This window comes from Somniosus microcephalus, chromosome 16, assembly GCF_052327205.1.
Source record: "Somniosus microcephalus isolate GS21.2 chromosome 16, FLI_Smic_1.0, whole genome shotgun sequence".
NCBI lineage: Eukaryota > Metazoa > Chordata > Chondrichthyes > Squaliformes > Somniosidae > Somniosus > Somniosus microcephalus.
The window spans coordinates 108247929-108274639 of NC_141002.1; the positions used below are offsets into that span (position 1 = coordinate 108247929).

Below are 26711 nucleotides of genomic sequence, written 5' to 3' on the forward strand. Positions count from 1 at the left end.
TAACGCCTCTTTGGGGTATCAGGTTCTTCTGGCAAGGTTGAGTCGGGATCAATGTCGTTGTTTGGTTCATCTGCTTCCAATATCACCGATTCTGCGGTAGCTGCAATTGGTACGTCGATTTCATTGCCAGGTGTATCAGATCGTGGTGTGGAGTTGATGTTTTCCAGTGACTCTAGAATCTGGTCAGCATGGCGTCTTACAATGCTCTCTCCAACGTCCACAGTATACATGAGAGGTCCTTGCCGTGTACAAATCGTTCCTGGCTGCCATTTCTCAGTGCGGTAGTCCCGGGCCAAAACTGGTTGACCTATCTTAAAACTCCTGGTCGGCCTTTCATTCATATTCTGAAACTGCCTGTTCTCCACATCTCTTCTGACGTTTGGCTTAACCAAATCCAAGCGGCATCGTAGTCTTCGATTGAAGAACATCATGGCTGGAGTTTGGTTGGTAACCACATGTGTCACATTCCGGTAGGCAAACAAGAAGTTGTCCACCTTGTGTTGTAGGGGTATATCTTCATTACACATTGCCTTGATAGCCTTCTTGAATGTTTGAACAAACCTCTCGGCCAATCCATTAGTGGCTGGATGATATGGGGCAGATGTGTAATGCTTAACACCATTGTTCTTTAAGAACCTCCGGAACTCTTCAGACACAAACTGTGGTCCATTGTCAGAGCAAATCTGTTCAGGCAGCCCATTCCTGGCGAATATGGTTCGTAAAACTGTGATAGTTTTTTCTGTGGTGGTTGAGGACATTTTTATTACCTCTGGCCACTTTGAATGTGCATCCACCGCAATTAAAAACATCGAATCCATGAAGGGACCAGCAAAATCAATGTGCACCCTTTGCCATGGAGATGAGGGCCACTCCCATGGGTGCAGAGGAGCTTGTGGTGGGGCGTTTTGGACCTTCTGGCATCCTGCACAGCTCTTGGTCACCTCTTCGATTTCTCTATCGATTCCCGGCCACCACACAAACGCTCTGGCTAAGTTCTTCATTTTTACCCCACCCAGATGACCCTCATGAAGCTCATTGAGCACTCTATCCGTCAACTTAGGTGGAATTACTACTCTGGATCCACACATCAAGGTTCCTCTGCACACTGACAGCTGTTCTCTTCTCGGCGAGAATGCTGGCAGTAGTGGTTCGCCATGTGCTGGCCATCCCTTCACCGTTAAATCATAGACCCGTGATAGTGTCGGGTCAGTCCGTGTTTCCTTTTCTATGTTTGCATTCGTCACAGGGAGACATTTGACTATGGTCGAGTGGAATAACTCCATTGGATCCACTGCAAGGTCTTCTTCTTCCACCATCGGCAACGGTAGGCGTGACAATCCATCAGCATTCCCATGCTGTTTAGTTCCTTTGTACTCAATGTCATATTGGTGTGCCCCTAGGAAAAGGGACCACCTCTGCAGCCGTTGTGCTGTCATTATCGGTACGCCCTTCTGAGGGTTGAAAATGGAGACAAGAGGTTGATGATCAGTTAGTAGAGTAAATTTTTGACCGTGCAGGTAGTGATTGAACTTCTTCACCCCCCACACTAGGCTGAGGGCCTCTCTGTCAATCTGGGCGTAGTTACGCTCGGCAGAAGTTAACGAGCGTGACGCAAAAGCTATCGGCCTCTCTAAACCATCAAGGAATTTATGTGACAGTACCGCCCCAATGCCGTAGGGAGACGCATCACACGCCAGTCTGATCGGCAGTGCTGGGTTGTACTGAGCCAATACTTCTCTTGAAGTGATTAAGTCCTTACTCTTCTGAAAGGCCCGCTTACAGTCATTGCTCCATTTCCATGCTACTCCCGTTCGTAGCAGGGCGTTCAGTGGGTGCAGAATTGTCGACAAATTCGGCAAAAACTTATGGTAGTAATTCACCAATCCGAGGAATGACCTCAGTTGCGACACATTTTCAGGCGCTGGGGCCTTAACAACCGCTTCAATTTTGTCAGGGGACTTATGTAACCCCTCTTCATCAATCACATGGCCACAATACAATATCTGTTTCTTAAAAAACTCGCACTTGGGGCGGTTGGCTCGTAGCCCATGTTCCCATAGTCTAGTGAGCACCTGTTCTAGGTTGTTAAGGTGTTCACTGTCATCTTCACCTGTCACAAGGATGTCGTCCAAGTAACACTGAGTCCCCGGAATCCCTTGCAGGACTTGTTCCATCGCTCTTTGCCATATCGCCAGAGCCGATGCTACTCCGAATACCAATCGATGATACTGGTAAAGACCTTTGTGAGTGTTTATCGTGAGATACTTCCTAGAGGATTCTTCAACCTCCATCTGCAAATATGCTTGTGCTAGGTCAATTTTTGTAAAACGCTTCCCTCCAGACAGTGAGGCGAAGATGTCTTCTATCCTTGGAAGAGGATATTGTACTGTGTGAAGGACTGGGCTCACCGTCACCTTGAAATCCCCACAGATGCGAACCTTCCTTGGCTCCTCAGACTTATTGCTTAACGTTTTCTTCATGACAGGAACGATGGGTGTCGCCCACTCGCTCCAGTCGACCTTAGACAACACGCCTGCCTTCTCCAGATTCTCCAGCTCTGCCTCGACAGCTGGGCGAATTGCATATGGTACCGGTCTTGCTTTGAAAAACTTGGGAATTGCATTCTCTTCTATTTTTATCGAGGCGGTTACGCCTTTAAGAGTGCCCAGTTCTTGTTGAAATACCTCTTTGGCGTTAGCTAAGATTGTTGACAATCGTCCAGGAGTGACGTCGTCATCTTTTTTACCGTCCACCGTCATTGCATGAATGGAGTGCCAATCTAAGCTTATCTTCCTGATCCATTCACGTCCCAATAACGGTGGTCCACCATTTTGCAGTATGTAGAGATACAATTTCCGTATTTTCTTGCCATTGTATTCGACAGGCACCCTTATTTTTCCTCTGGGGTATACTTTTTGCCCCGTATACGTCGTCAAGACGATGGATGTCTCTCTCAAGTGTATGTGTGAGAATAGCCGCTCGTAGTCTCGTCGATTCATGACGGTTAGCGCTGATCCTGTATCCAATTCCATTTTAACTTGGGACCCTGCTATCGTGAGGGTGACCCAAATGGTTCGGTGATCCTCTTTTGCGATTACATTGTGAAGTTTGAGACAGCTTAGTCTCCTGTTCCCGGATTCACTATCGCTCATCTGGTCTTCGGAACTACTGTCCGTCATCTTTTGTACTTTCTTGTACGGTTCCTTAGTAGCCTTTTTGTTGTCGCTGGTCTTCTTCCCAGACCTGCAAACTCGTGCAATGTGTCCCATCTTTCCGCATTGCCTGCATATTTTGTCTTTGGACCAGCAGTCCTTCTGGTCATGGTTAGTTCTGCCGCAGCGATAACATTTTGCAAATCCCCGTGTCATTTCGTGGGTGCCGTATTCCTGTGGCTTTTGTTGAATTTCCGCAGCTCCCCTGGCTGCTGCTTCGTACGATACTGCCACGCTGAAAGCCTTATCTAGCGTCAGCTCTTTCTCTGAGAGTAACTTCTTCTGTGTTCCTTCACTCAGGAGTCCACAGACAAATTTGTCCCGTAGGGTATCTGCCAGTCCTGCTCCGAACTGGCAGTGCTTTGATAGCTTGCGTAGTTCCGTAAGGTACTCAGCATTGCTCTCATCTTTGTGCTGAGTTCTCCTGTGGAATTTAAATCTTTCTGCTATCAACAGCGGTGCAGGGTTTAGGTGTTCCTGTAGGACAGCAACAATTTCGTTAAAACTCTTCGCCTTCGGTTTGGCTGGAGTAATCAGGTCCCGCAATAGGCCGTACGTTCTAGCGCCCATTAAGTTTAGCAATACCGATGCCTTTTTCTCATCGGCTATTTCGTTTGCCTCGCAATATACCTCGACTCTTTCCACATACGTGGTCCAGTCCTCTATTGTATTATCAAAGGCAGTGATACAGCCAGTCTTCGGCATCTTGAAAATCTAAAATGGCGCCTCCCGCGCTTTGCCTTCTTCCCCGCTGATTAAGATGGCGCCTCCCGCGCTTTGCCTTCTTCCCCGCTGTTGCTAGCGCTGCTTTCCGCGGTTCCCATTGCAACCTGCAGTTCCTCGCGGTTTCTTGCGCGTTTAATATTTCTTTTTTTATTATTTTCCCATTGTGGAACAACCCTGTGGGACTCTTGCCTCCCTCTTCTCGGGTCTATACGCAGCCCGGCTTCGTAGCACCGGCCGCGCCCTGTGTGCTCCACCCTCTCTCCTCTTCCCGACAACGCTGCTCGGCCCCGTTGCAAGCCACCCGCTCGAGTTCGCGAACGCCGCAGCCCAGGAAGGATCAGTGTACTACCTGCCACCAGCCCGATTAGCTGAAGCACCGTCGACAGGAACCAGGCCCCGCTTTCGACAGCTTCTCCAGCAATCTTCAACTCCGCTAACACAGGGGTGGATGCCCACGGTCGACGCCCATTTCTACTGCTTCTTTCTTCCTTCTGGCCTCGACCTCTGCTCACTTCGCTGCAGGAATGGATCCCAGGAGGTGGTGCAGACTGTAGGTAAGTTCGTATCTGCTCGTCGCCAGTATTATGTCCGTGAATGATTGAGACATGGACAGCAGGAGTTGAACAAAACAAGTCTTTACTGATCGAAGTCAATCGGGAAACTGAAACTACAGAGGCTCACTAGCGCCTTTTATACAGGGGTGATGACTGCCGGTACTGCAGTCTGAGACCAGTTATTCTCTTAAAGGTACATACACAACACCCGTCACACGGGTGGAAGGGAGCGCGACTCTCTCGAGGAGGCACTAGGCCCCCTCCCCCGGGGATTGACTCTCTCGAGGAGGCACTGGGCCCTCCCCCCGGGGACTCAGTCTGTGGCCTCTGGTTCATCGGTGCAGACAATTGTTAATATGCATGTTTGAAAATAATCACTAGTTGCGCCACAGGTTAGCAAGGCCATAAAACAGCAAACCAAGCACTAGGGTTTATTTCTAGAGGGATAGAATTGAAAAGTAGGGAAGTTATGCTAAACCTGTATCGAACCTTGGTTAGACCACACTTGGAGTACTGCGTACAGTTCCGGTCGCCATATTATAAAAAGGATATAGAGACACTGGAGAGGGTGCAGAGAAGATTTACAAGGATGATACGAGAAGTGCGAGGGTATACATATCAGGAAAGGATGAACAGGCTGGGTCTCTTTTCGTTTGAAAAAAGAAGGCTGAGGGGTGACCTAATAGAGGTCTATAAAATTATGAAAGGTTTTGACAGACTGGATACAGAGCGAGTGTTTCCACTTGTGGGGAAGAGCATCACTAGAGGCCATCAATATAAGATAGTCACCAAGAAATCCGATCGGGAATTCAGGAGAAACTTCTTTACCCAGAGAGTGGTGAGAATGTGGAACTCGCTACCACAGGGAGTGGTTGAGGTGAATAGTATCGATGCATTTAAGGGGAGGCGGGAGAAGGGAATAGAAAGTTATGCTGATAGATTTAGATGAGGAAAGACAGGAGGAGGCTCGAGTGGAGCATAAACACCGGCATGGACTGGTTGGGCCGAATGGCCTGTTTCTGTGCCGTATATCCTGTGTAATTCTCTGACCTCCTCCCACCTGTCCCAAGATCGATTCGACAGGAATTCTATAATCATCTCCCCTCAATATTCTTGTATATTTTTTTAGATTCATTAAGATGTCAGTCGTGGCTCAGTGGGTAGCACCCCTCGCCTCTGAGCCAGAAGGTTGTAGGTTCAAGTCCCACTCCAGGGACTTCAGCACAAAATCCAGTTGACTCTCCAGTGCCGTACTGAGGGAGTGCTGCACTGTCGGAGGGGCAGTACTGAGGGAGTGCTGCACTGTCGGAGGGACAGTACTGAGGGAGCACTGCACTGTCGGAGGGGCAGTACTGAGGGAGTGCTGCACTGTCGGAGGGACAGTACTGAGGGAGCGCTGCACTGTCAGAGGGGCAGTACTGAGGGAGTGCTGCACTGTCGGAGGGGCAGTACTGAGGGAGTGCTGCACTGTCGGAGGGGCAGTACTGAGGGAGTGCTGCACTGTCGGAGGGGCAGTACTGAGGGAGTGCTGCACTGTCGGAGGGGCAGTACTGAGGGAGTGCTGCACTGTTGGAGGGCCAGTGCTGAGGGAGCGCCGCACTGTTGGAGGGGCCGTCTTTTGATTGAGACATCAAACCGAGGCCCTGCCTGCCCTCTCAGGTGCGTGTAAAAGATCCCATGTGGCACTCTTTCGAAGAAGAGCAGGGAGAGTTCTCCCCGGTGTCCTGGGGCCAATATTTATCCCTCAACCAATATCACTAAAAACAGATTATCTGGTCATTATCACATTGCTGTTTATGAGAGCTTGCTGTGCGCAAATTGGCTGCCACGTTTCCTACATTACAACAGTGACTACACTTCAAAAGTACCTCATTGGCTGTAAAGCGCTCTGGGACATCCTGAGGTCATGAAAGGCGCTGTAGAAATTCAAGTCTTAATGTAGAAGTTTGATGTTATTTGTATGTTTCTTGACTCTTGAATCACTGAAACTTCACCACATGATCTGCACAGTTTCAGAAAGCTGGGATCTGGGATTGCATGTGGTGCAAGAGCCTGTGTCTGGGATTACAGCAAGCCTTAAACCGCCGTACAGAGCTGGGTCTGTCCTTGCACAACTCCACTCTGCGTCCTGAAAGATTTAGTTGGATGAATGCCAACCAAAACAAAATGAGCTGTGCCACACCCACTGGGAGCCGCCTGAAGGAACCATTTGAAGACAAGAGTTGAAATCCAGGCTACAGCCATCTCGTACCCATCCCCTTCTAATGTGGTTTTACATGTTGGTGACTGAGTGACTTTTCATTTGGCACAGAACCAGAGCCAGACGCGCAGTCCAAGAACTTCGATCTATTTTAATAAACGTGAAAGAGGCTGTGTAAAGAACTCAATATTCTGCAGCAACTTTTGTTATTTTTGTTGATTCCCAGCTGTTAATTACTCTCAGCCTCTATGTATATTAAAATCTTACATCTGCATGCACTTCCTGTTAACTCTCCGTTATAAATCCTTGTGAGCACATTTATTGTATAACCTGGTCGCGCTGGAATTGCTAACAGTGCAGGTGCTGCAGTGCCATCACTGGCAGGCGGGTGTAATTACAGTGTGACAAGTTTACATAGCAAGTTTCCATTATAAGTGTGGACGTAGGAAATATAAAAATAAGGGTGGAATTTATGGCATTAAAATGAGGACTGAATTACATCTGCATGTCCAGGTCCAGTTATCTCCTGCCCTCTAACCACACATCACCTGAAGACGACACTTATTCTTGACTCACCCTGTGTATTGTCCCGGGAGGTAGACTAGTATCAGTGAAATGTGATGCTCACAGCCGCATTACCTCCAGTGCCCAGGGCTGAATTATTCATGAATAATCTTGTAATGATTATATAACAGTTGTTGATGCTTCAGTGTCAAGGTCATTGCTCGTCAGAGACAGGAATGGGCACAGGTGCTGGCACACACGGCAAAGCCAAGAAGCTTGGTGCGGTGCTGTAGAGGTTCTGTTACTGGACTAATAATCCAGGGAGCGAGAGTTCAAATTCCACCAGGGCAGTGTGAGAATTTTAATTTACTTTTTAAAAAGTCTGGAAATCAGTATCAGTAACAGTGACCGTGAAACTATCAGATTGTCGTTAAAAACCCAACTGGTTCACTAATGTCCTTTAGGGAAGGAAGCCTGCCGTCCCTACCCGCTCTGGGCCTGTGTGTGACTCCAGACCCACACCAACATGGTTGGCTCTTAACTGCCCTCTGAAGTAGCCCAACAAAACACTCAGGGCAACTAGGGATGGGCAATAAATGCCGGCCTTGCCAGCAACGCCTGCATCCCGAGAATGGATTAAAGCAACACAGCATGGATATCACGACCTATGTGTTTTGTAAAAAGCCTGGATACCAAGGATTGATTTCCGATTCTTATCTGGGGATCAAATGCCCGTCGCACATGCTGGAGTTTATTGTGATGAATGATGTCCTCTGGTTACAGCTTAGCAGCTGGTCTCTGCATCCTGTGTTCCAGTGAAGGACCCTGCTCAAAACATCCACCAATCCCTTTCCCTCCCTCCCTCTGTCTCTCTCCCTCCCTCCCTCCCCTCTCTCTCTCCCCCTTTCTCCATCTCTCTCTGTCTCTCCCTCCCTCTCTCTCCCCGTCTCTCTCGCTGTCTCAGTCTCTCCCCCTCTCTATCCGATGCTGACTATCCAGTTGTACATGTTCAGCATTCTCGGTTATTTACCATCCTCTCTCCTGTCATTCTGTGAAACCAAACTGACCCACAAGCAAAGAGTTTTTTAAAAAATAACCTGAAAGCAGTATTTTTAGTAGATTGAAAGGACACGTTTGTTTGTGTATTGCTCTGGTTGTAAAGGTGGAAAACAGAATGATTCACCTGCAAATCATCACACCTTCAGCCCCAGTGACATCCCAGCCCAGCCCCAGCCCCGCCCAGCCCCCACGCAGTCACAGTTTTTGGTTAGCAATGTGCCTCATCAAACAAACACACTGCCATCTTCTTAAACAGATGGCTCATTCCAAATCAGATCAGGCGATCTGGAATATTCTTTCAGACCACCCTTGTGCTGTGTTAGCTTCCTGAGCATCGCTCCCCTCGCCCCTCACATCGCTCCCCTCGCCCCTCACATCGCTCCCCTCGCCCCTCATATCATTACCCTCGCCCCCTCACATCGCTCCCCTCGCCCCTCACATCGCTCCCCTCGCCCCCTCACATCGCCCCCCTCGCCCCCTCACATCGCTCCCCTCGCCCCCTCACATCGCTCCCCTCGCCCCCTCACATCGCTCCCCTCGCCCCCTCACATCGCTCCCCTCGCCCCTCACATCGCTCCCCTCGCCCCCTCACATCGCTCCCCTCGCCCCCTCACATCGCTCCCCTCGCCCCCTCACATCGCTCCCCTCGCCCCCTCACATCGCTCCCCTCGCCCCCTCACATCGCTCCCCTCGCCCCCTCACATCGCTCCCCTCGCCCCCTCACATCGCTCCCCTCGCCCCCTCACATCGCTCCCCTCGCCCCCCACATCGCTCCCCTCGCCCCTCACATCGCTCCCCTCGCCCCCTCACATCGCTTCCCTCACATCGCTCCCCTCGCCCCTCACATCGCTCCCCTCGCCCCCTCACATCGCTCCCCTCGCCCCTCACATTGCTCCCCTCGCCCCTCACATCGCTCCCCTCGCCCCCTCACATCGCTTCCCTCACATCGCTCCCCTCGCCCCTCACATCGCTCCCCTCGCCCCCTCACATCGCTCCCCTCGCCCCCTCACATCGCTTCCCTCGCCCCTCATATCGTTACCCTCGCCCCCTCACATCGCTCCCCTCGTCCCTCACATCGCGCCCGAGCCCCTCACCGCTCCCCGAGCCCCTCACATCGCTCTCCTCGCACCCTCACATCGCTCCCCTCGCCCATCACATCGTGCCCGAGCCCCTCACATCGCTCTCCTCGCCCCCTCACATCGCTCCCCTCACCTCGTTCCCCTCACGTCACTCTCCTCGCCCCTCACATCACTTCCCTCGCCCCCTCACATCGCTCCCTGAGGCAGCAGCATCTGACGGCGGCGATGTCAGATATCCAGTAATCTTCGATCATTATATAATAACCTTCAGAACATCAGTGCCAAAATCAAATGCTGTCAGATCCCACAGTTAAAGGTAGAATCACTTCATTAAAGGTTCGGCAAACCTTTGTTTACAAACTAAAACATTACATAACACTTTTCCAAACATGTTATCGCTTCACTTTAAATTTCATAACACAAGTGGCTCACCACATCTACAAACAGAACAATTTAAAATGCTCAGTCAGAGTGTGGAGGGGTTCGGAGAAACTTTACTCAGGTTTGCTGGGGCATGGAATTCTCTACCACGGGGAGGGGTTGGGGCAGAGACCAGTACATTGTTTAAAACAACATTGGATAAATATTTGAAGCTGAGGGAGATACAGGGCTATGGGGAGAGAGCGGGGCAGTGGGATTAGTTTGGGATTGATACAGGGCTATGGGGAGAGAGCGGGGCAGTGGGATTAGTTTGGGATTGATACAGGGCTATGGGGAGAGAGCGGTGCAGTGGGATTAGTTTGGGATTGATACAGGGCTATGGGGAGAGAGCGGGGCAGTGGGATTAGTTTGGAATTGATACAGGGCTATGGGGAGAGAGCGGGGCAGTGGGATTAGTTTGGAATTGATACAGGGCTATGGGGGAGAGCGGGGCAGTGGGATGAGTTTGGGATTGATACAGGGCTATGGGGAGAGAGCGAGGCAGTGGGATTAGTTTGGGATTGATACAGGGCTATGGGGAGAGCGCGGAGCAGTGGGATTAGTTTGGGATTGATACAGGGCTATGGGGGGAGAGCGGGGCAGTGGGATTAGTTTGGGATTGATACAGGGCTATGGGGAGAGAGCGGGGCAGTGGGATTAGTTTGGGATTGATACAGGGCTATGGGGAGAGCGCGGAGCAGTGGGATTAGTTTGGGATTGATACAGGGCTATGGGGAGATAGCGGAGCAGTGGAATTAGTTTAGGATTGATACAGGGCTATGGGGAGTGAGCGGGGCAGTGGGATTAGTTTGGGATTGATACAGGGCTGTGGGGAGAGAGCAGGGCAGTGGGATTAGTTTGGGATTGATACAGGGCTATGGGGAGAGAGCGGGGCAGTGGGATGAGTTTGGGATTGATACAGGGCTATGGGGAGAGAGCGGGGCAGTGGGATTAGTTTGGGATTGATACAGGGCTATGGGGAGTGAGCGGGGCAGTGGGATTAGTTTGGGATTGATACAGGGCTATGGGGAGAGCGGGGCAGCGGGATTAGTTTGGGATTGATACAGGGCTATGGGGAGAGAGCGGGGCAGTGGGATGAGTTTGGGATTGATACAGGGCTATGGGGAGTGAGCGGGGCAGTGGGATTAGTTTGGGATTGATACATGGCTATGGGGAGAGAGCGGGGCAGCGGGATTAGTTTGGGATTGATACAGGGCTATGGGGAGAGAGCGGGGCAGCGGGATTAGTTTGGGATTGATACAGGGCTATGGGGAGAGCGGGGCAGCGGGATTAGTTTGGGATTGATACAGGGCTATGGGGAGATAGCGGGGCAGTGAAATTAGTTTAGGATTGATACAGGGCTATGGGGAGTGAGCGGGGCAGTGGGATTAGTTTGGGATTGATACAGGGCTGTGGGGAGAGAGCAGGGCAGTGGGATTAGTTTGGGATTGATACAGGGCTATGGGGAGAGAGCGGGGCAGTGGGATGAGTTTGGGATTGATACAGGGCTATGGGGAGTGAGCGGGGCAGTGGGATTAGTTTGGGATTGATACAGGGCTATGGGGAGAGAGCGGGGCAGCGGGATTAGTTTGGGATTGATACAGGGCTATGGGGAGAGAGCGGGGCAGTGGGATGAGTTTGGGATTGATACAGGGCTATGGGGAGTGAGCGGGGCAGTGGGATTAGTTTGGGATTGATACAGGGCTATGGGGAGAGAGCGGGGCAGTGGGATTAGTTTGGGATTGATACAGGGCTATGGGGAGAGAGCGGGGCAGTGGGATTAGTTTGGGATTGATACAGGGCTATGGGGAGAGAGCGGGGCAGTGGGATTAGTTTGGGATTGATACAGGGCTATGGGGAGAGAGCGGGGCAGTGGGATGAGTTTGGGATTGATACAGGGCTATGGGGAGTGAGCGGGGCAGTGGGATTAGTTTGGGATTGATACAGGGCTATGGGGAGAGAGCGGGGCAGTGGGATTAGTTTGGGATTGATACAGGGCTATGGGGAGAGAGCGGGGCAGTGGGATTAGTTTGGAATTGATACAGGGCTATGGGGAGAGAGCGGGGCAGTGGGATTAGTTTGGAATTGATACAGGGCTATGGGGGAGAGCGGGGCAGTGGGATGAGTTTGGGATTGATACAGGGCTATGGGGAGAGAGCGAGGCAGTGGGATTAGTTTGGGATTGATACAGGGCTATGGGGAGAGCGCGGAGCAGTGGGATTAGTTTGGGATTGATACAGGGCTATGGGGGGAGAGCGGGGCAGTGGGATTAGTTTGGGATTGATACAGGGCTATGGGGAGAGAGCGGGGCAGCGGGATTAGTTTGGGATTGATACAGGGCTATGGGGAGAGCGCGGAGCAGTGGGATTAGTTTGGGATTGATACAGGGCTATGGGGAGAGAGCGGGGCAGTGGAATTAGTTTAGGATTGATACAGGGCTATGGGGAGTGAGCGGGGCAGTGGGATTAGTTTGGGATTGATACAGGGCTGTGGGGAGAGAGCAGGGCAGTGGGATTAGTTTGGGATTGATACAGGGCGATGGGGAGAGAGCGGGGCAGCGGGATTAGTTTGGGATTGATACAGGGCTAAGGGGAGAGAGCGGGGCAGCGGGATTAGTTTGGGATTGATACAGGGCTATGAGGAGTGAGCGGGGCAGTGGGATTAGTTTGGGATTGATACAGGGCTATGGGGAGAGCGGGGCAGCGGGATTAGTTTGGGATTGATACAGGGCTATGGGGAGAGAGCGGGGCAGTGGGATGAGTTTGGGATTGATACAGGGCTATGGGGAGTGAGCGGGGCAGTGGGATTAGTTTGGGATTGATACATGGCTATGGGGAGAGAGCGGGGCAGCGGGATTAGTTTGGGATTGATACAGGGCTATGGGGAGAGAGCGGGGCAGCGGGATTAGTTTGGGATTGATACATGGCTATGGGGAGAGAGCGGGGCAGCGGGATTAGTTTGGGATTGATACAGGGCTATGGGGAGATAGCGGGGCAGTGAAATTAGTTTAGGATTGATACAGGGCTATGGGGAGTGAGCGGGGCAGTGGGATTAGTTTGGGATTGATACAGGGCTGTGGGGAGAGAGCAGGGCAGTGGGATTAGTTTGGGATTGATACAGGGCTATGGGGAGAGAGCGGGGCAGTGGGATGAGTTTGGGATTGATACAGGGCTATGGGGAGTGAGCGGGGCAGTGGGATTAGTTTGGGATTGATACAGGGCTATGGGGAGAGAGCGGGGCAGCGGGATTAGTTTGGGATTGATACAGGGCTATGGGGAGAGAGCGGGGCAGTGGGATGAGTTTGGGATTGATACAGGGCTATGGGGAGTGAGCGGGGCAGTGGGATTAGTTTGGGATTGATACAGGGCTATGGGGAGAGAGCGGGGCAGCGGGATTAGTTTGGGATTGATACAGGGCTATGGGGAGAGAGCGGGGCAGCGGGATTAGTTTGGGATTGATACAGGGCTATGGGGAGAGAGCGGGGCAGCGGGATTAGTTTGGGATTGATACAGGGCTATGGGGAGAGAGCGGGGCAGTGGGATTAGTTTGGGATTGATACAGGGCGATGGGGAGAGAGCGGGGCAGCGGGATTAGTTTGGGATTGATACAGGGCTAAGGGGAGAGAGCGGGGCAGCGGGATTAGTTTGGGATTGATACAGGGCTATGGGGAGAGAGCGGGGCAGCGGGATTAGTTTGGGATTGATACAGGGCGATGGGGAGAGAGCGGGGCAGCGGGATTAGTTTGGGATTGATACAGGGCTAAGGGGAGAGAGCGGGGCAGCGGGATTAGTTTGGGATTGATACAGGGCTATGGGGAGAGAGCGGGGCAGCGGGATTAGTTTGGGATTGATACAGGGCTATGGGGAGAGAGCGGGGCAGTGGGATTAGTTTGGGATTGATACAGGGCTATGGGGAGAGAGCGGGGCAGTGGGATTAGTTTGGGATTGATACAGAGCTATGGGGAGAGAGCGGGGCAGTGGGATTAGTTTGGGATTGATACAGGACTATGGGGAGAGAGCAAATTCATTCAGCTCAGTCCCCGTATCAGGGGGAGGAAACTGTCAGCGAAATAAAGTCAACAATTGTCCACAACATGGCCCTTCGAAAGAGCTGCGCGTTTATTAACTTCGTGGAAAAAATTATTCTTTCCCCGAGTAGTATCTATTTAAATGATGCCATTCGGTGTTTTTAAATCTTACCGTTCTTTATAAGGTATGTCTTGCACGCGCACCTGATACGGAAACAGCCGGAGTTCATTTACCTGAGTGTTGGACAGACAAGAATAGCTGGAGGCAATAATTGGATATCAGGCAGTCTAGAAAAGGAATCTGAGAGTTACATCATGAAAATCATATTGTGGTTAAACGTGCTTTATTGTGCAGCGAAGTTTATTTGACTCTTTAAAGACTCTCAGTGCTCTGGGTCTCTGTGTCCCTGCCTATGTAACTGTGATCCAAGACAGTTCAAACCCCCGAATCCCCTCACCAGGACATCAGTCCGAACCCCCTCACCAGGACCTCAGTCCGAACCCCCTCACCATGACCTCAGTCCGAACCCCCTCACCAGGACCTCAGTCTGAACCCCCTCACCAGGACCTCAGTCTGAAACCCCTCACCAGGACCTCAGTCCGAACCCCTCACCAGGACCTCAGTCTGAACCCCCTCACCAGGACCTCAGTCCGAACCCCCTCACCATGACCTCAGTCCGAACCCCCTCACCAGGACATCAGTCCGAACCCCCTCACCAGGACATCAGTCCGAACCACCTCACCACGACCTCAGTCCGAACCCCCTCACCAGGACACGACCTCGGTCTGAACCCCCTCACCAGGACATCAGTCCGAACCCCCTCACCACAACCTCAGTCCAAACCCCCTCACCAGGACCTCAGTCTGAACCCCCTCAACCAGGACATCAGTCTGAACCCCCTCACCAGGACATCAGTCCGAACCCCCTCACCAGGACCTCAGTCTGAACCCCCTCACCAGGACCTCAGTCTGAACCCCCTCACCACGACCTCAGTCCGAACCCCCTCACCAGGACCTCAGTCTGAACCCCCTCACCACGACCTCAGTCCGAACCCCCTCACCACGACCTCGGTCCGAACCCCCTCACCAGTACACGACCTCGGTCCGAACCCCTTCTATTGGGTTCTGGGCTGCAACAAATGGGCAGTGGGCAGTGGCAATGGGCAGATTAACACATTTGCCCCGTGGCAATTTCACATGTTTTATTATGGGGTAAATGGGATGGGATTTTTCCCACATTGAGTTCATTGTCTGATTTTGTGCCGAATGTACATTTATATACAATCAATCACTGATATAAAGCGAATGTATTCGCATTTAATGAAACCCTGTCTAAACCTGTAAAGCTCAGACTGTGATTGGGAGGTGAGCAGATGCTGGTTTGTCGTAAAGACGTTGAATTTTTACGAAGCACATTCTTTCATACAGGATATTCAAACTTTCTTCAAGTGATCACTGCCGAGGAATGATGCCCAATGTTTCAGTCTTGTTCTCATTCTGGTTTTACTCTAGGAATCCTGAGCCTGCCAGAGAGTTTGGACATGAACAGGGAGACGAGCCAACCTGGAGGAGCTCGGGAGTACAGTCAGTCGGAGCTCCGAGCTACTGAACAGTCGTTGCTGGTTACTCGTGTGGGAAGCATTGCTGAGCTCAGTGAGTAAAGAATTTACCCCGGCCAGCATTTCTATCTTTCCACATCACTGCAGCCCAGTGCTGACGTGTGCAGATGATGCATTACTCTCTGAGATTTCATTCAGGTGAACAGACCTTTCGTGCAGCGAGCCTCCAGATTGCCGAATGGTTCAGGAATCTTCCTGGGAGGTTTAAAAGTTGAGCTGGATTTTCCATCGTGTCCGTGTTTCCCGTGAGCTCACGGATTGTTCTCTTTATTCACAGAGTCAGAATCTTAAACTTCAACTCCTCACAACTTGTTGGCGCTTTGTTCTCCTGTTGATGTTTGCTGATCTGAAAAGATAGGTTTACATTTAAATAGCCCTAGACAATGGGATATTACAGCGGGGAAACATTCGGATCTGTCTGGATTAAGATGGGCCGAATTATCATGTGATCATCTCAGCATGCTTCGCTGAGTGCAGTGTCTGAAGGATTAAATGGGGTTGAGGTGCAAATCAACCATGATCTAATCAAATGGTGAACAGGCTCGAGGGGCTTCTTTAAAAATTCATTCCTGGGATGTGGGCATCCCTAATTGCCCATCGATACAACTGAGGTTCTGCAGTTTGGTGTCTCACTGGGCCATTTCAGAGGGCCGTTAAGAGTCAACCACATTGCTGTGGGTCTGGAGTCACATGTAGGCCAGACCGGGTAAGGGCGACAGATTTCCTTCCCTAAAGGACATCAGTGAACCAGATGGGTTTTTACAACAATCTGGTAATTTCATTACTGACCCTAGCTTTTTATTCCAGCTGCCATGGTGGGATTTGAACCCGTGTCGCTGGATCATTAGTCCAGGCCTCTGGATTACTAGTCTAGTGACACAACCACTATGTTACCGTTTGCTGAATGACCACCTCATGCTCCTACCTTCCTATGAAGGAATGGTGTCCCTCAGGACTGGGACCAATGCTCTTCGCAATATATAAATGATCGGGACTTGGGGATGGGGGTACAAGTTCAAAATTTGCAAATGGCATAAATATCTGTGGAGAGGACTGTAAGGGACTTCAGGAAGTTATAGACAGGCTAGTAGGCTGGACAGGTAGATTAAATTTAATGGAGAAATATGAAATAATACATTTGAGAGGACGCTTAAAGAGAAGAAATACACATTACAGTAAATGGTAAAACTTTAAAAGGAGTTGAACAGCAGAAATACAGAAATGTGGGAGGACTAAAAGGGACAGTGGCAGCATGGATAGGAACCAGAGTGACAGGAAACAGAGAGTAGTGGTGAACGGTTGTTTTTCAACAACGTGTATTTATATAGCGCCTTTAACGTAGTAAAACGTCCCAAGGCGCTTCACAGGAGTATTAGAAGAAAAAAAAACTGTGACACCGAGCCACAGGAGACATTAGGACAGGTGACCAACAGCTTGGTCAAAGAGGTCGGTTTTAAGGAGCATCTGAAAGGAGGAAAGAGGCGGAGAGGTTTAGGTAGAGAATTCCAGAGCTTAGGGCCCAGGCAGCCGAAGGCACGGCCACCAATGGTGGGGAGATTATCATCAGGGAAGCTCAAGAGGCCAGAATTACATGGAGAGCCAGAAAAGGAAGTTGGGTGGTCAGCAGTTTGGTGGGAATAGGGTCGAGGGAGCAGGAAATGGGTCTTATGGACAAGAGGAAGGAGTGGTGTTCCCCCGGGGTCGGTTCTAGGGCCACTGCTTTTCTTGATGTATGTTGATGACTTGGACTTGGGTGTACAGGGCACAATTTCAAAATTTGCAGATGACACAAAACTTGGAAGTATAGTGAACAGTGTGGAGGATAGGGATAGACTTCAGGAAGACATAGACAGGCTGGTGGAATGGGCGGACACGTGGCAGATGAAATTTAACGCAGAAAAGTGTGAAGTGATACATTTTGGTAGGAAGAACGAGGAGAGGCAATATAAACTAAAGGGTACAATCCTAAAGCGGGTGCATGAACAGAGAGACCTGGGGGTATGTGTGCACAAATCATTGAAGGTGGCAGGGCAGGTTGAGAAAGCAGTTAAAAAGGCATACGGGATCCTGGGCTTCATAAATAGAGGTATAGAGTCCAAAAGCAAGGAATTTATGATGAACCTTTATAAAACACTGGTTCGGCCTCAACTGGAGTATTGTGTCCAATTCTGGGCACCGCACTTTAGGAAGGATGTGAAGGCCTTAGAGAGGGTGCAGAAAAGATTTACAAGAATGGTTCCAGGGATGAGGGACTTCAGTTACAGTGATAGACTGGAGAAATGTAAGAAATCACACGACACCAGGTTATAGTCCAACAGCTTTATTTGAAATCACAAGCTTTCGGAGCGCTGCTCCTTCTTCAGGTGAAGTGGAGAAATGCATAAAGACACAGCTTATATAGTCAGAGAATCATGTCAGATGTTTACAGGTAACCTTTCCAACTGCCATTTATCACACCTCGGCAGAGAGATAATCACAGCAGTCAAAGGTGTGAATGGTGTCCAAACAGGTCAGTCAGGGAAACATTACATCAAAGAACAATGAGGTGGGGTCACAAGGGGTCAAATATTGCAGATGCTGGGGTCTGTATGAAAAACAAAAAAACAGACAAAAAACATTTTTTTTTTTGGCTGGAAATCACAGCAGGTCCGGCCGCATCTGTGTAGAGAGAACAAGCCAATGTCGACTCGAGTCTGGATGACCCTGCATCAGGTGGGGTTACATGTAGCGTGACATGAACCCAAGATCTCGGTTAAGGCCGTCCTCATGGGTGCGGAACTTGGCTATCAGTTTCTGCTCGACGATTTTGCGTTGTCGTGTGTCTCGAAGGCCGCCTTGGAGAATGCTTACCCGAAGATCGGAGGCTGAATGTCCTTGACTGCTGAAGTGTTCCCCGACTGGGAGGGAACACTCCTGCCTGGTGATTGTTGCGCGGTGTCCGTTCATCCGTTGTCGCAGTGTCTGCATGGTCTCGCCGATGTACCATGCTCCGGGGCATCCTTTCCTGCAACGTATGAGGTAGACAACGTTGGCCGAGTCACATGAGTATGTACCATGTACCTGGTGGGTGGTGTCCTCACGTGTGATGATGGTATCTGTGTTGAGGCGGGAGAGGCTGGGGCTGTTCTCCTTGGAGCAGAGAAGTTTGAGAGGAGATTTGATAGAGGTGTTCAAAATCATGAAGCGTTTTGATTGGGCAATTAGAGAAACTCTATCTCCACTGGTTGGACAATCAGTGACTAGAGGGCATGAATGTAAGATCAGAAGATCCTCACCAAGAGCAAAGAGAGGGTCGGAGAATGTTTTACATAGAGGGCTGTTGGGACACGGAATGCCTGGCCAGAACAGGGGTGAAAGCAGAAACCAGGACAGCTTTTAAAAGGGAAGTGGATAAATATGTAAAAAAGATTGTAAATAACATTATGGGGAAAGGGCAGGAGAGTGGGACTAAGGGGATAGCTCTACCAAAGAGCTAGCACAGGCACCATGTGCCGAATGGCCTTCTGTTGTGTAAGATTCTATTTGGGGGGAAAATGCAGCCAATTTGCACACAGCAAGGTCCCACAATCAGCAGTGAGATGAGTGGCCAGTTAATCTGATTGTTTTTAGTGGTGTTTGATGTTTAACATCTCGTCCTGCAGCGTTCCCTCAGTACTCGGGTCTTGGAGCGGGGCTTGAACTCACAGTGTAACTCAGAGGTGAGACTTCTACCACCAAGCCAAGCTGGCACTGCTGTGATATATCTAAACACCACAGCATCAGATATATTCCCCCCCGCTCCCCCCCCCCCCACCTCCACACGGGCTATTAATGAGGACACCAATTTCACCCAATGGGTTGACTTGCAGCACATTGAATATACCAGTATTCACTTCACAAGGATGGCTGAGAGTCCATCACACTCAGTCCGCTGAGAGTCCGTCACACGCAGTCCGCTGAGAGTCCGTCACACACAGTCCGCTGAGAGTCCATCACACTCAGTCCGCTGAGAGTCCGTCACACACAGTCCGCTGAGAGTCCGTCACACGCAGTCCGCTGAGAGTCCGTCACACTCGGTCCGCTGAGAGTCCGTCACACACGGTCCGCTGAGAGTCCGTCACACTCGGTCCGCTGAGAGTCCGTCACACTCGGTCCGCTGAGAGTCCGTCACACGCAGTCCGCTGAGAGTCCGTCACACTCAGTCCGCTGAGAGTCCGTCACACTCGGTCCGCTGAGAGTCCGTCACACTCAGTCCGCTGAGAGTCCGTCACACGCAGTCCGCTGAGAGTCCGTCACACTCAGTCCGCTGAGAGTCCGTCACACTCGGTCCGCTGAGAGTCCGTCACACTCGGTCCGCTGAGAGTCCGTCACACTCGGTCCGCTGAGAGTCCGTCACACTCGGTCCGCTGAGAGTCCGTCACACTCGGTCCGCTGAGAGTCCGTCACACGCAGTCCGCTGAGTGTCCGTCACTCTCAGTCCGCTGAGAGTCCGTCACACTCGGTCCGCTGAGAGTCCGTCACACTCGGTCCGCTGAGAGTCCGTCACACTCGGTCCGCTGAGAGTCCGTCACACTCGGTCCGCTGAGTGTCCGTCACTCTCGGTCCGCTGAGAGTCCGTCACACACAGTCCGCTGAGAGTCCGTCACACACAGTCCGCTGAGAGTCCGTCACACTCAGTCCGCTGAGAGTCCGTCACACTCAGTCCGCTGAGTGTCCGTCACACTCAGTCCGCTGAGAGTCCGTCACACACAGTCCGCTGAGAGTCCGTCACACTCAGTCCGCTGAGAGTCCGTCACACACAGTCCGCTGAGAGTCCGTCACACTCAGTCCGCTGAGTGTCCGTCACACTCAGTCCGCTGAGAGTCCGTCACACACAGTCCGCTGAGAGTCCATCACACTCGGTCCGCTGAGAGTCCGTCACACTCGGTCCGCTGAGAGTCCGTCACACTCAGTCCGGCTGAGAGTCCGTCACACTCGGTCCGCTGAGAGTCCGTCACACTCGGTCCGCTGAGAGTCCGTCACACTCGGTCCGCTGAGAGTCCGTCACACTCGGTCCGCTGAGAGTCCGTCACACTCGGTCCGCTGAGAGTCCGTCACACTCGGTCCGCTGAGAGTCCGTCACACTCGGTCCGCTGAGAGTCCGTCACACTCGGTCCGCTGAGAGTCCGTCACACTCGGTCCGCTGAGAGTCCGTCACACTCGGTCCGCTGAGAGTCCGTCACACTCGGTCCGCTGAGAGTCCGTCACACTCGGTCCGCTGAGAGTCCGTCACACTCGGTCCGCTGAGAGTCCGTCACACTCTGTCCGCTGAGAGTCCATCACACTCGGTCCGCTGAGAGTCCGTCACACTCGGTCCGCTGAGAGTCCGTCACAAGCAGTCCGCTGAGAGTCCGTCACTCTCAGTCCGCTGAGAGACCGTCACACTCAGTCCGCTGAGAGACCGTCACACTCAGTCCGCTGAGAGACCGTCACACTCAGTCCGCTGAGAGACCGTCACACTCGGTCCGCTGAGAGTCCGTCACACTCGGTCCGCTGAGAGTCCGTCACACTCAGTCCGCTGAGAGTCCGTCACACACGGTCCGCTGAGAGTCCGTCACACTCGGTCCGCTGAGAGTCCGTCACACTCAGTCCGCTGAGAGTCCATCACACTCAGTCCGCTGAGAGTCCGTCACACGCAGTCCGCTGAGCGTCCGTCACACTCAGTCCGCTGAGAGTCCGTCACACTCAGTCCGCTGAGAGTCCGTCACACTCAGTCCGCTGAGAGTCCGTCACACTCAGTCCGCTGAGAGTCCGTCACACTCAGTCCGCTGAGCGTCTGTCACACTCAGTCCGCTGAGAGTCCATCACACTCAGTCCGCTGAGAGTCCGTCACACTCAGTCCGCTGAGAGTCCGTCACACTCGGTCCGCTGAGAGTCCGTCACACTCGGTCCGCTGAGAGTCCGTCACACTCAGTCCGCTGAGAGTCCGTCACACTCAGTCCGCTGAGAGTCCGTCACACTCGGTCCGCTGAGAGTCCGCCGCACTCGGTCCGCTGAGAGTCCGTCGCACTCGGTCCGCTGAGAGTCCGTCACACTCGGTCCGCTGAGAGTCCGTCACACTCGGTCCGCTGAGAGACCGTCACACACAGTCCGCTGAGAGTCCGTCGCACTCAGTCCGCTGAGAGTCCGTCGCACTCAGTCCGCTGAGAGTCCGTCACACACAGTCCGCTGAGAGTCCGTCACACTCAGTCCGCTGAGTGTCCGTCACACTCGGTCCGCTGAGTGTCCGTCACACTCGGTCCGCTGAGAGTCCGTCACACACGGTCCGCTGAGAGTCCGTCACACACGGTCCGCTGAGAGTCCGTCACACACGGTCCGCTGAGAGTCCGTCACACTCAGTCCGCTGAGAGTCCGTCACACTCAGTCCGCTGAGAGTCCGTCACACTCGGTCCGCTGAGAGTCCGTCACACTCGGTCCGCTGAGAGTCCGTCACACTCAGTCCGCTGAGAGTCCGTCACACGCAGTCCGCTGAGAGTCCGTCACACTCAGTCCGCTGAGCGTCCGTCACACACAGTCCGCTGAGAGTCCGTCACACACAGTCCGCTGAGAGTCCGTCACACTCAGTCCGCTGAGAGTCCGTCACACTCAGTCCGCTGAGAGTCCGTCACAATCAGTCCGCTGAGAGTCCGTCACACTCGGTCCGCTGAGAGTCCGTCACACACAGTCCGCTGAGAGTCCGTCACACTCAGTCCGCTGAGAGTCCGTCACACGCAGTACGCTTAGAGTCCGTCACACTCAGTCCGCTGAGAGTCCGTCACACACAGTCCGCTGAGAGTCCGTCACACTCAGTCCGCTGAGAGTCCGTCACACTCAGTCCGCTGAGTGTCCGTCACACTCAGTCCGCTGAGAGTCCGTCACACACAGTCCGCTGAGAGTCCGTCACACTCAGTCCGCTGAGAGTCCGTCACACACAGTCCGCTGAGAGTCCGTCACACTCAGTCCGCTGAGTGTCCGTCACACTCAGTCCGCTGAGAGTCCGTCACACACAGTCCGCTGAGAGTCCATCACACTCGGTCCGCTGAGAGTCCGTCACACTCGGTCCGCTGAGAGTCCGTCACACTCAGTCCGGCTGAGAGTCCGTCACACTCGGTCCGCTGAGAGTCCGTCACACTCGGTCCGCTGAGAGTCCGTCACACTCGGTCCGCTGAGAGTCCGTCACACTCGGTCCGCTGAGAGTCCGTCACACTCGGTCCGCTGAGAGTCCGTCACACTCGGTCCGCTGAGAGTCCGTCACACTCGGTCCGCTGAGAGTCCGTCACACTCGGTCCGCTGAGAGTCCGTCACACTCGGTCCGCTGAGAGTCCGTCACACTCGGTCCGCTGAGAGTCCGTCACACTCGGTCCGCTGAGAGTCCGTCACACTCGGTCCGCTGAGAGTCCGTCACACTCGGTCCGCTGAGAGTCCGTCACACTCTGTCCGCTGAGAGTCCATCACACTCGGTCCGCTGAGAGTCCGTCACACTCGGTCCGCTGAGAGTCCGTCACAAGCAGTCCGCTGAGAGTCCGTCACTCTCAGTCCGCTGAGAGACCGTCACACTCAGTCCGCTGAGAGACCGTCACACTCAGTCCGCTGAGAGACCGTCACACTCAGTCCGCTGAGAGACCGTCACACTCGGTCCGCTGAGAGTCCGTCACACTCGGTCCGCTGAGAGTCCGTCACACTCAGTCCGCTGAGAGTCCGTCACACACGGTCCGCTGAGAGTCCGTCACACTCGGTCCGCTGAGAGTCCGTCACACTCAGTCCGCTGAGAGTCCATCACACTCAGTCCGCTGAGAGTCCGTCACACGCAGTCCGCTGAGCGTCCGTCACACTCAGTCCGCTGAGAGTCCGTCACACTCAGTCCGCTGAGAGTCCGTCACACTCAGTCCGCTGAGAGTCCGTCACACTCAGTCCGCTGAGAGTCCGTCACACTCAGTCCGCTGAGCGTCTGTCACACTCAGTCCGCTGAGAGTCCATCACACTCAGTCCGCTGAGAGTCCGTCACACTCAGTCCGCTGAGAGTCCGTCACACTCGGTCCGCTGAGAGTCCGTCACACTCGGTCCGCTGAGAGTCCGTCACACTCAGTCCGCTGAGAGTCCGTCACACTCAGTCCGCTGAGAGTCCGTCACACTCGGTCCGCTGAGAGTCCGCCGCACTCGGTCCGCTGAGAGTCCGTCACACTCGGTCCGCTGAGAGTCCGTCACACTCGGTCCGCTGAGAGTCCGTCACACTCGGTCCGCTGAGAGACCGTCACACACAGTCCGCTGAGAGTCCGTCGCACTCAGTCCGCTGAGAGTCCGTCGCACTCAGTCCGCTGAGAGTCCGTCACACACAGTCCGCTGAGAGTCCGTCACACTCAGTCCGCTGAGTGTCCGTCACACTCGGTCCGCTGAGTGTCCGTCACACTCGGTCCGCTGAGAGTCCGTCACACACGGTCCGCTGAGAGTCCGTCACACACGGTCCGCTGAGAGTCCGTCACACACAGTCCGCTGAGAGTCCGTCACACTCAGTCCGCTGAGAGTCCGTCACACTCAGTCCGCTGAGAGTCCGTCACACTCGGTCCGCTGAGAGTCCGTCACACTCGGTCCGCTGAGAGTCCGTCACACTCAGTCCGCTGAGAGTCCGTCACACGCAGTCCGCTGAGAGTCCGTCACACTCAGTCCGCTGAGCGTCCGTCACACACAGTCCGCTGAGAGTCCGTCACACACAGTCCGCTGAGAGTCCGTCACACTCAGTCCGCTGAGAGTCCGTCACACTCAGTCCGCTGAGAGTCCGTCACAATCAGTCCGCTGAGAGTCCGTCACACTCGGTCCGCTGAGAGTCCGTCACACACAGTCCGCTGAGAGTCCGTCACACTCAGTCCGCTGAGAGTCCGTCACACGCAGTACGCTTAGAGTCCGTCACACTCAGTCCGCTGAGAGTCCGTCACACACAGTCCGCTGAGAGTCCGTCACACGCAGTCCGCTGAGAGTCCGTCACACTCAGTCCACTGAGAGTCCGTCACACGCAGTCCGCTGAGAGTCCGTCACACGCAGTCCGTTGAGAGTCCGTCACACTCAGTCCGCTGAGTGTCCGTCACACGCAGTCGGCTGAGAGTCCGTCACACTCAGTCCACTGAGAGTCCGTCACACGCAGTCCGCTGAGAGTCCGTCACACGCAGTCCGCTGAGCGTCCGTCACACTCAGTCCGCTGAGTGTCCGTCCCACTCAGTCCACTGAGAGTCCGTCACACTCGGTCCGCTGAGAGTCCGTCACACTCAGTCCGCTGAGAGTCCGTCACACTCAGTCCGCTGAGAGTCCGTCACACTCGGTCCGCTGAGAGTCCGTCACACTCGGTCCGCTGAGAGTCTGTCACACTCAGTCCGCTGAGTGGCCGTCACACACAGTCCGCTGAGAGTCCGTCACATGCAGTCCGCTGAGCGTCCGTCACACTCAGTCCGCTGAGTGTCCGTCACACACAGTCCGCTGAGAGTCCGTCACACGCAGTCCGCTGAGAGTCCGTCACACACAGTCCGCTGAGAGTTCGCCACACGCAGTCCGCTGAGAGTCCATCACACTCAGTCCGCTGAGCATCCGTCACACTCGGTCCGCTGAGAGTCCGTCACACTGAGTCCGCTGAGAGTCTGTCACACTCGGTCCGCTGAGAGTCCGTCACACTCAGTCCGCTGAGCGCCCGTCACACTCAGTCCGCTGAGAGTCCGTCACACTCGGTCCGCTGAGAGTCCGTCGCACTCAGTCCGCTGAGAGTCCGTCACACGCAGTCCGCTGAGAGTCCGTCACACTCAGTCCGCTGAGAGTCCGTCACACACGGTCCGCTGAGAGTCCGTCACACTCGGTCCGCTGAGCGTCCGTCACACACAGTCCGCTGAGAGTCCGTCACACTCAGTCCGCTGAGAGTCCGTCACACTCAGTCCGCTGAGAGTCCGTCACACTCGGTCCGCTGAGAGTCCGTCACACTCAGTCCGCTGAGAGTCCGTCACACGCAGTCCGCTGAGAGTCCGTCACACTCAGTCCGCTGAGCGTCCGTCACACACAGTCCGCTGAGAGTCCGTCACACACAGTCCGCTGAGAGTCCGTCACACTCAGTCCGCTGAGAGTCCGTCACACTCAGTCCGCTGAGAGTCCGTCACAATCAGTCCGCTGAGAGTCCGTCACACTCGGTCCGCTGAGAGTCCGTCACACACAGTCCGCTGAGAGTCCGTCACACTCAGTCCGCTGAGAGTCCGTCACACGCAGTACGCTTAGAGTCCGTCACACTCAGTCCGCTGAGAGTCCGTCACACACAGTCCGCTGAGAGTCCGTCACACGCAGTCCGCTGAGAGTCCGTCACACTCAGTCCACTGAGAGTCCGTCACACGCAGTCCGCTGAGAGTCCGTCACACGCAGTCCGTTGAGAGTCCGTCACACTCAGTCCGCTGAGTGTCCGTCACACGCAGTCGGCTGAGAGTCCGTCACACTCAGTCCACTGAGAGTCCGTCACACGCAGTCCGCTGAGAGTCCGTCACACGCAGTCCGCTGAGCGTCCGTCACACTCAGTCCGCTGAGTGTCCGTCCCACTCAGTCCACTGAGAGTCCGTCACACTCGGTCCGCTGAGAGTCCGTCACACTCAGTCCGCTGAGAGTCCGTCACACTCAGTCCGCTGAGAGTCCGTCACACTCGGTCCGCTGAGAGTCCGTCACACTCGGTCCGCTGAGAGTCTGTCACACTCAGTCCGCTGAGTGGCCGTCACACACAGTCCGCTGAGAGTCCGTCACATGCAGTCCGCTGAGCGTCCGTCACACTCAGTCCGCTGAGTGTCCGTCACACACAGTCCGCTGAGAGTCCGTCACACGCAGTCCGCTGAGAGTCCGTCACACACAGTCCGCTGAGAGTTCGCCACACGCAGTCCGCTGAGAGTCCATCACACTCAGTCCGCTGAGCATCCGTCACACTCGGTCCGCTGAGAGTCCGTCACACTGAGTCCGCTGAGAGTCTGTCACACTCGGTCCGCTGAGAGTCCGTCACACTCAGTCCGCTGAGCGCCCGTCACACTCAGTCCGCTGAGAGTCCGTCACACTCGGTCCGCTGAGAGTCCGTCGCACTCAGTCCGCTGAGAGTCCGTCACACGCAGTCCGCTGAGAGTCCGTCACACTCAGTCCGCTGAGAGTCCGTCACACACGGTCCGCTGAGAGTCCGTCACACTCGGTCCGCTGAGCGTCCGTCACACACGGTCCGCTGAGAGTCCGTCACACTCGGTCCGCTGAGAGTCCGTCACACACAGTCCGCTGAGAGTCCGTCACACTCAGTCCGCTGAGAGTCCGCCACACTCAGTCC

The 26711-nt window shown here is 53.7% G+C and overlaps 1 protein-coding gene across 2 annotated transcripts in view; it reads left to right on the top strand.

Annotated features, from left to right (window-relative positions):
• Window positions 1-26711, top strand: part of abtb3b (ankyrin repeat and BTB domain containing 3b) — a 234491-nt gene that overhangs the window by 112009 nt on the left and 95771 nt on the right. For both annotated transcript variants that reach the window (XM_086009710.1, XM_086009708.1), the window contains exon 2: window positions 15294-15434. In XM_086009710.1, coding sequence (XP_085865836.1) covers window positions 15294-15434 — 141 coding nt within the window. The remainder of the gene's footprint in view (window positions 1-15293; window positions 15435-26711) is intronic.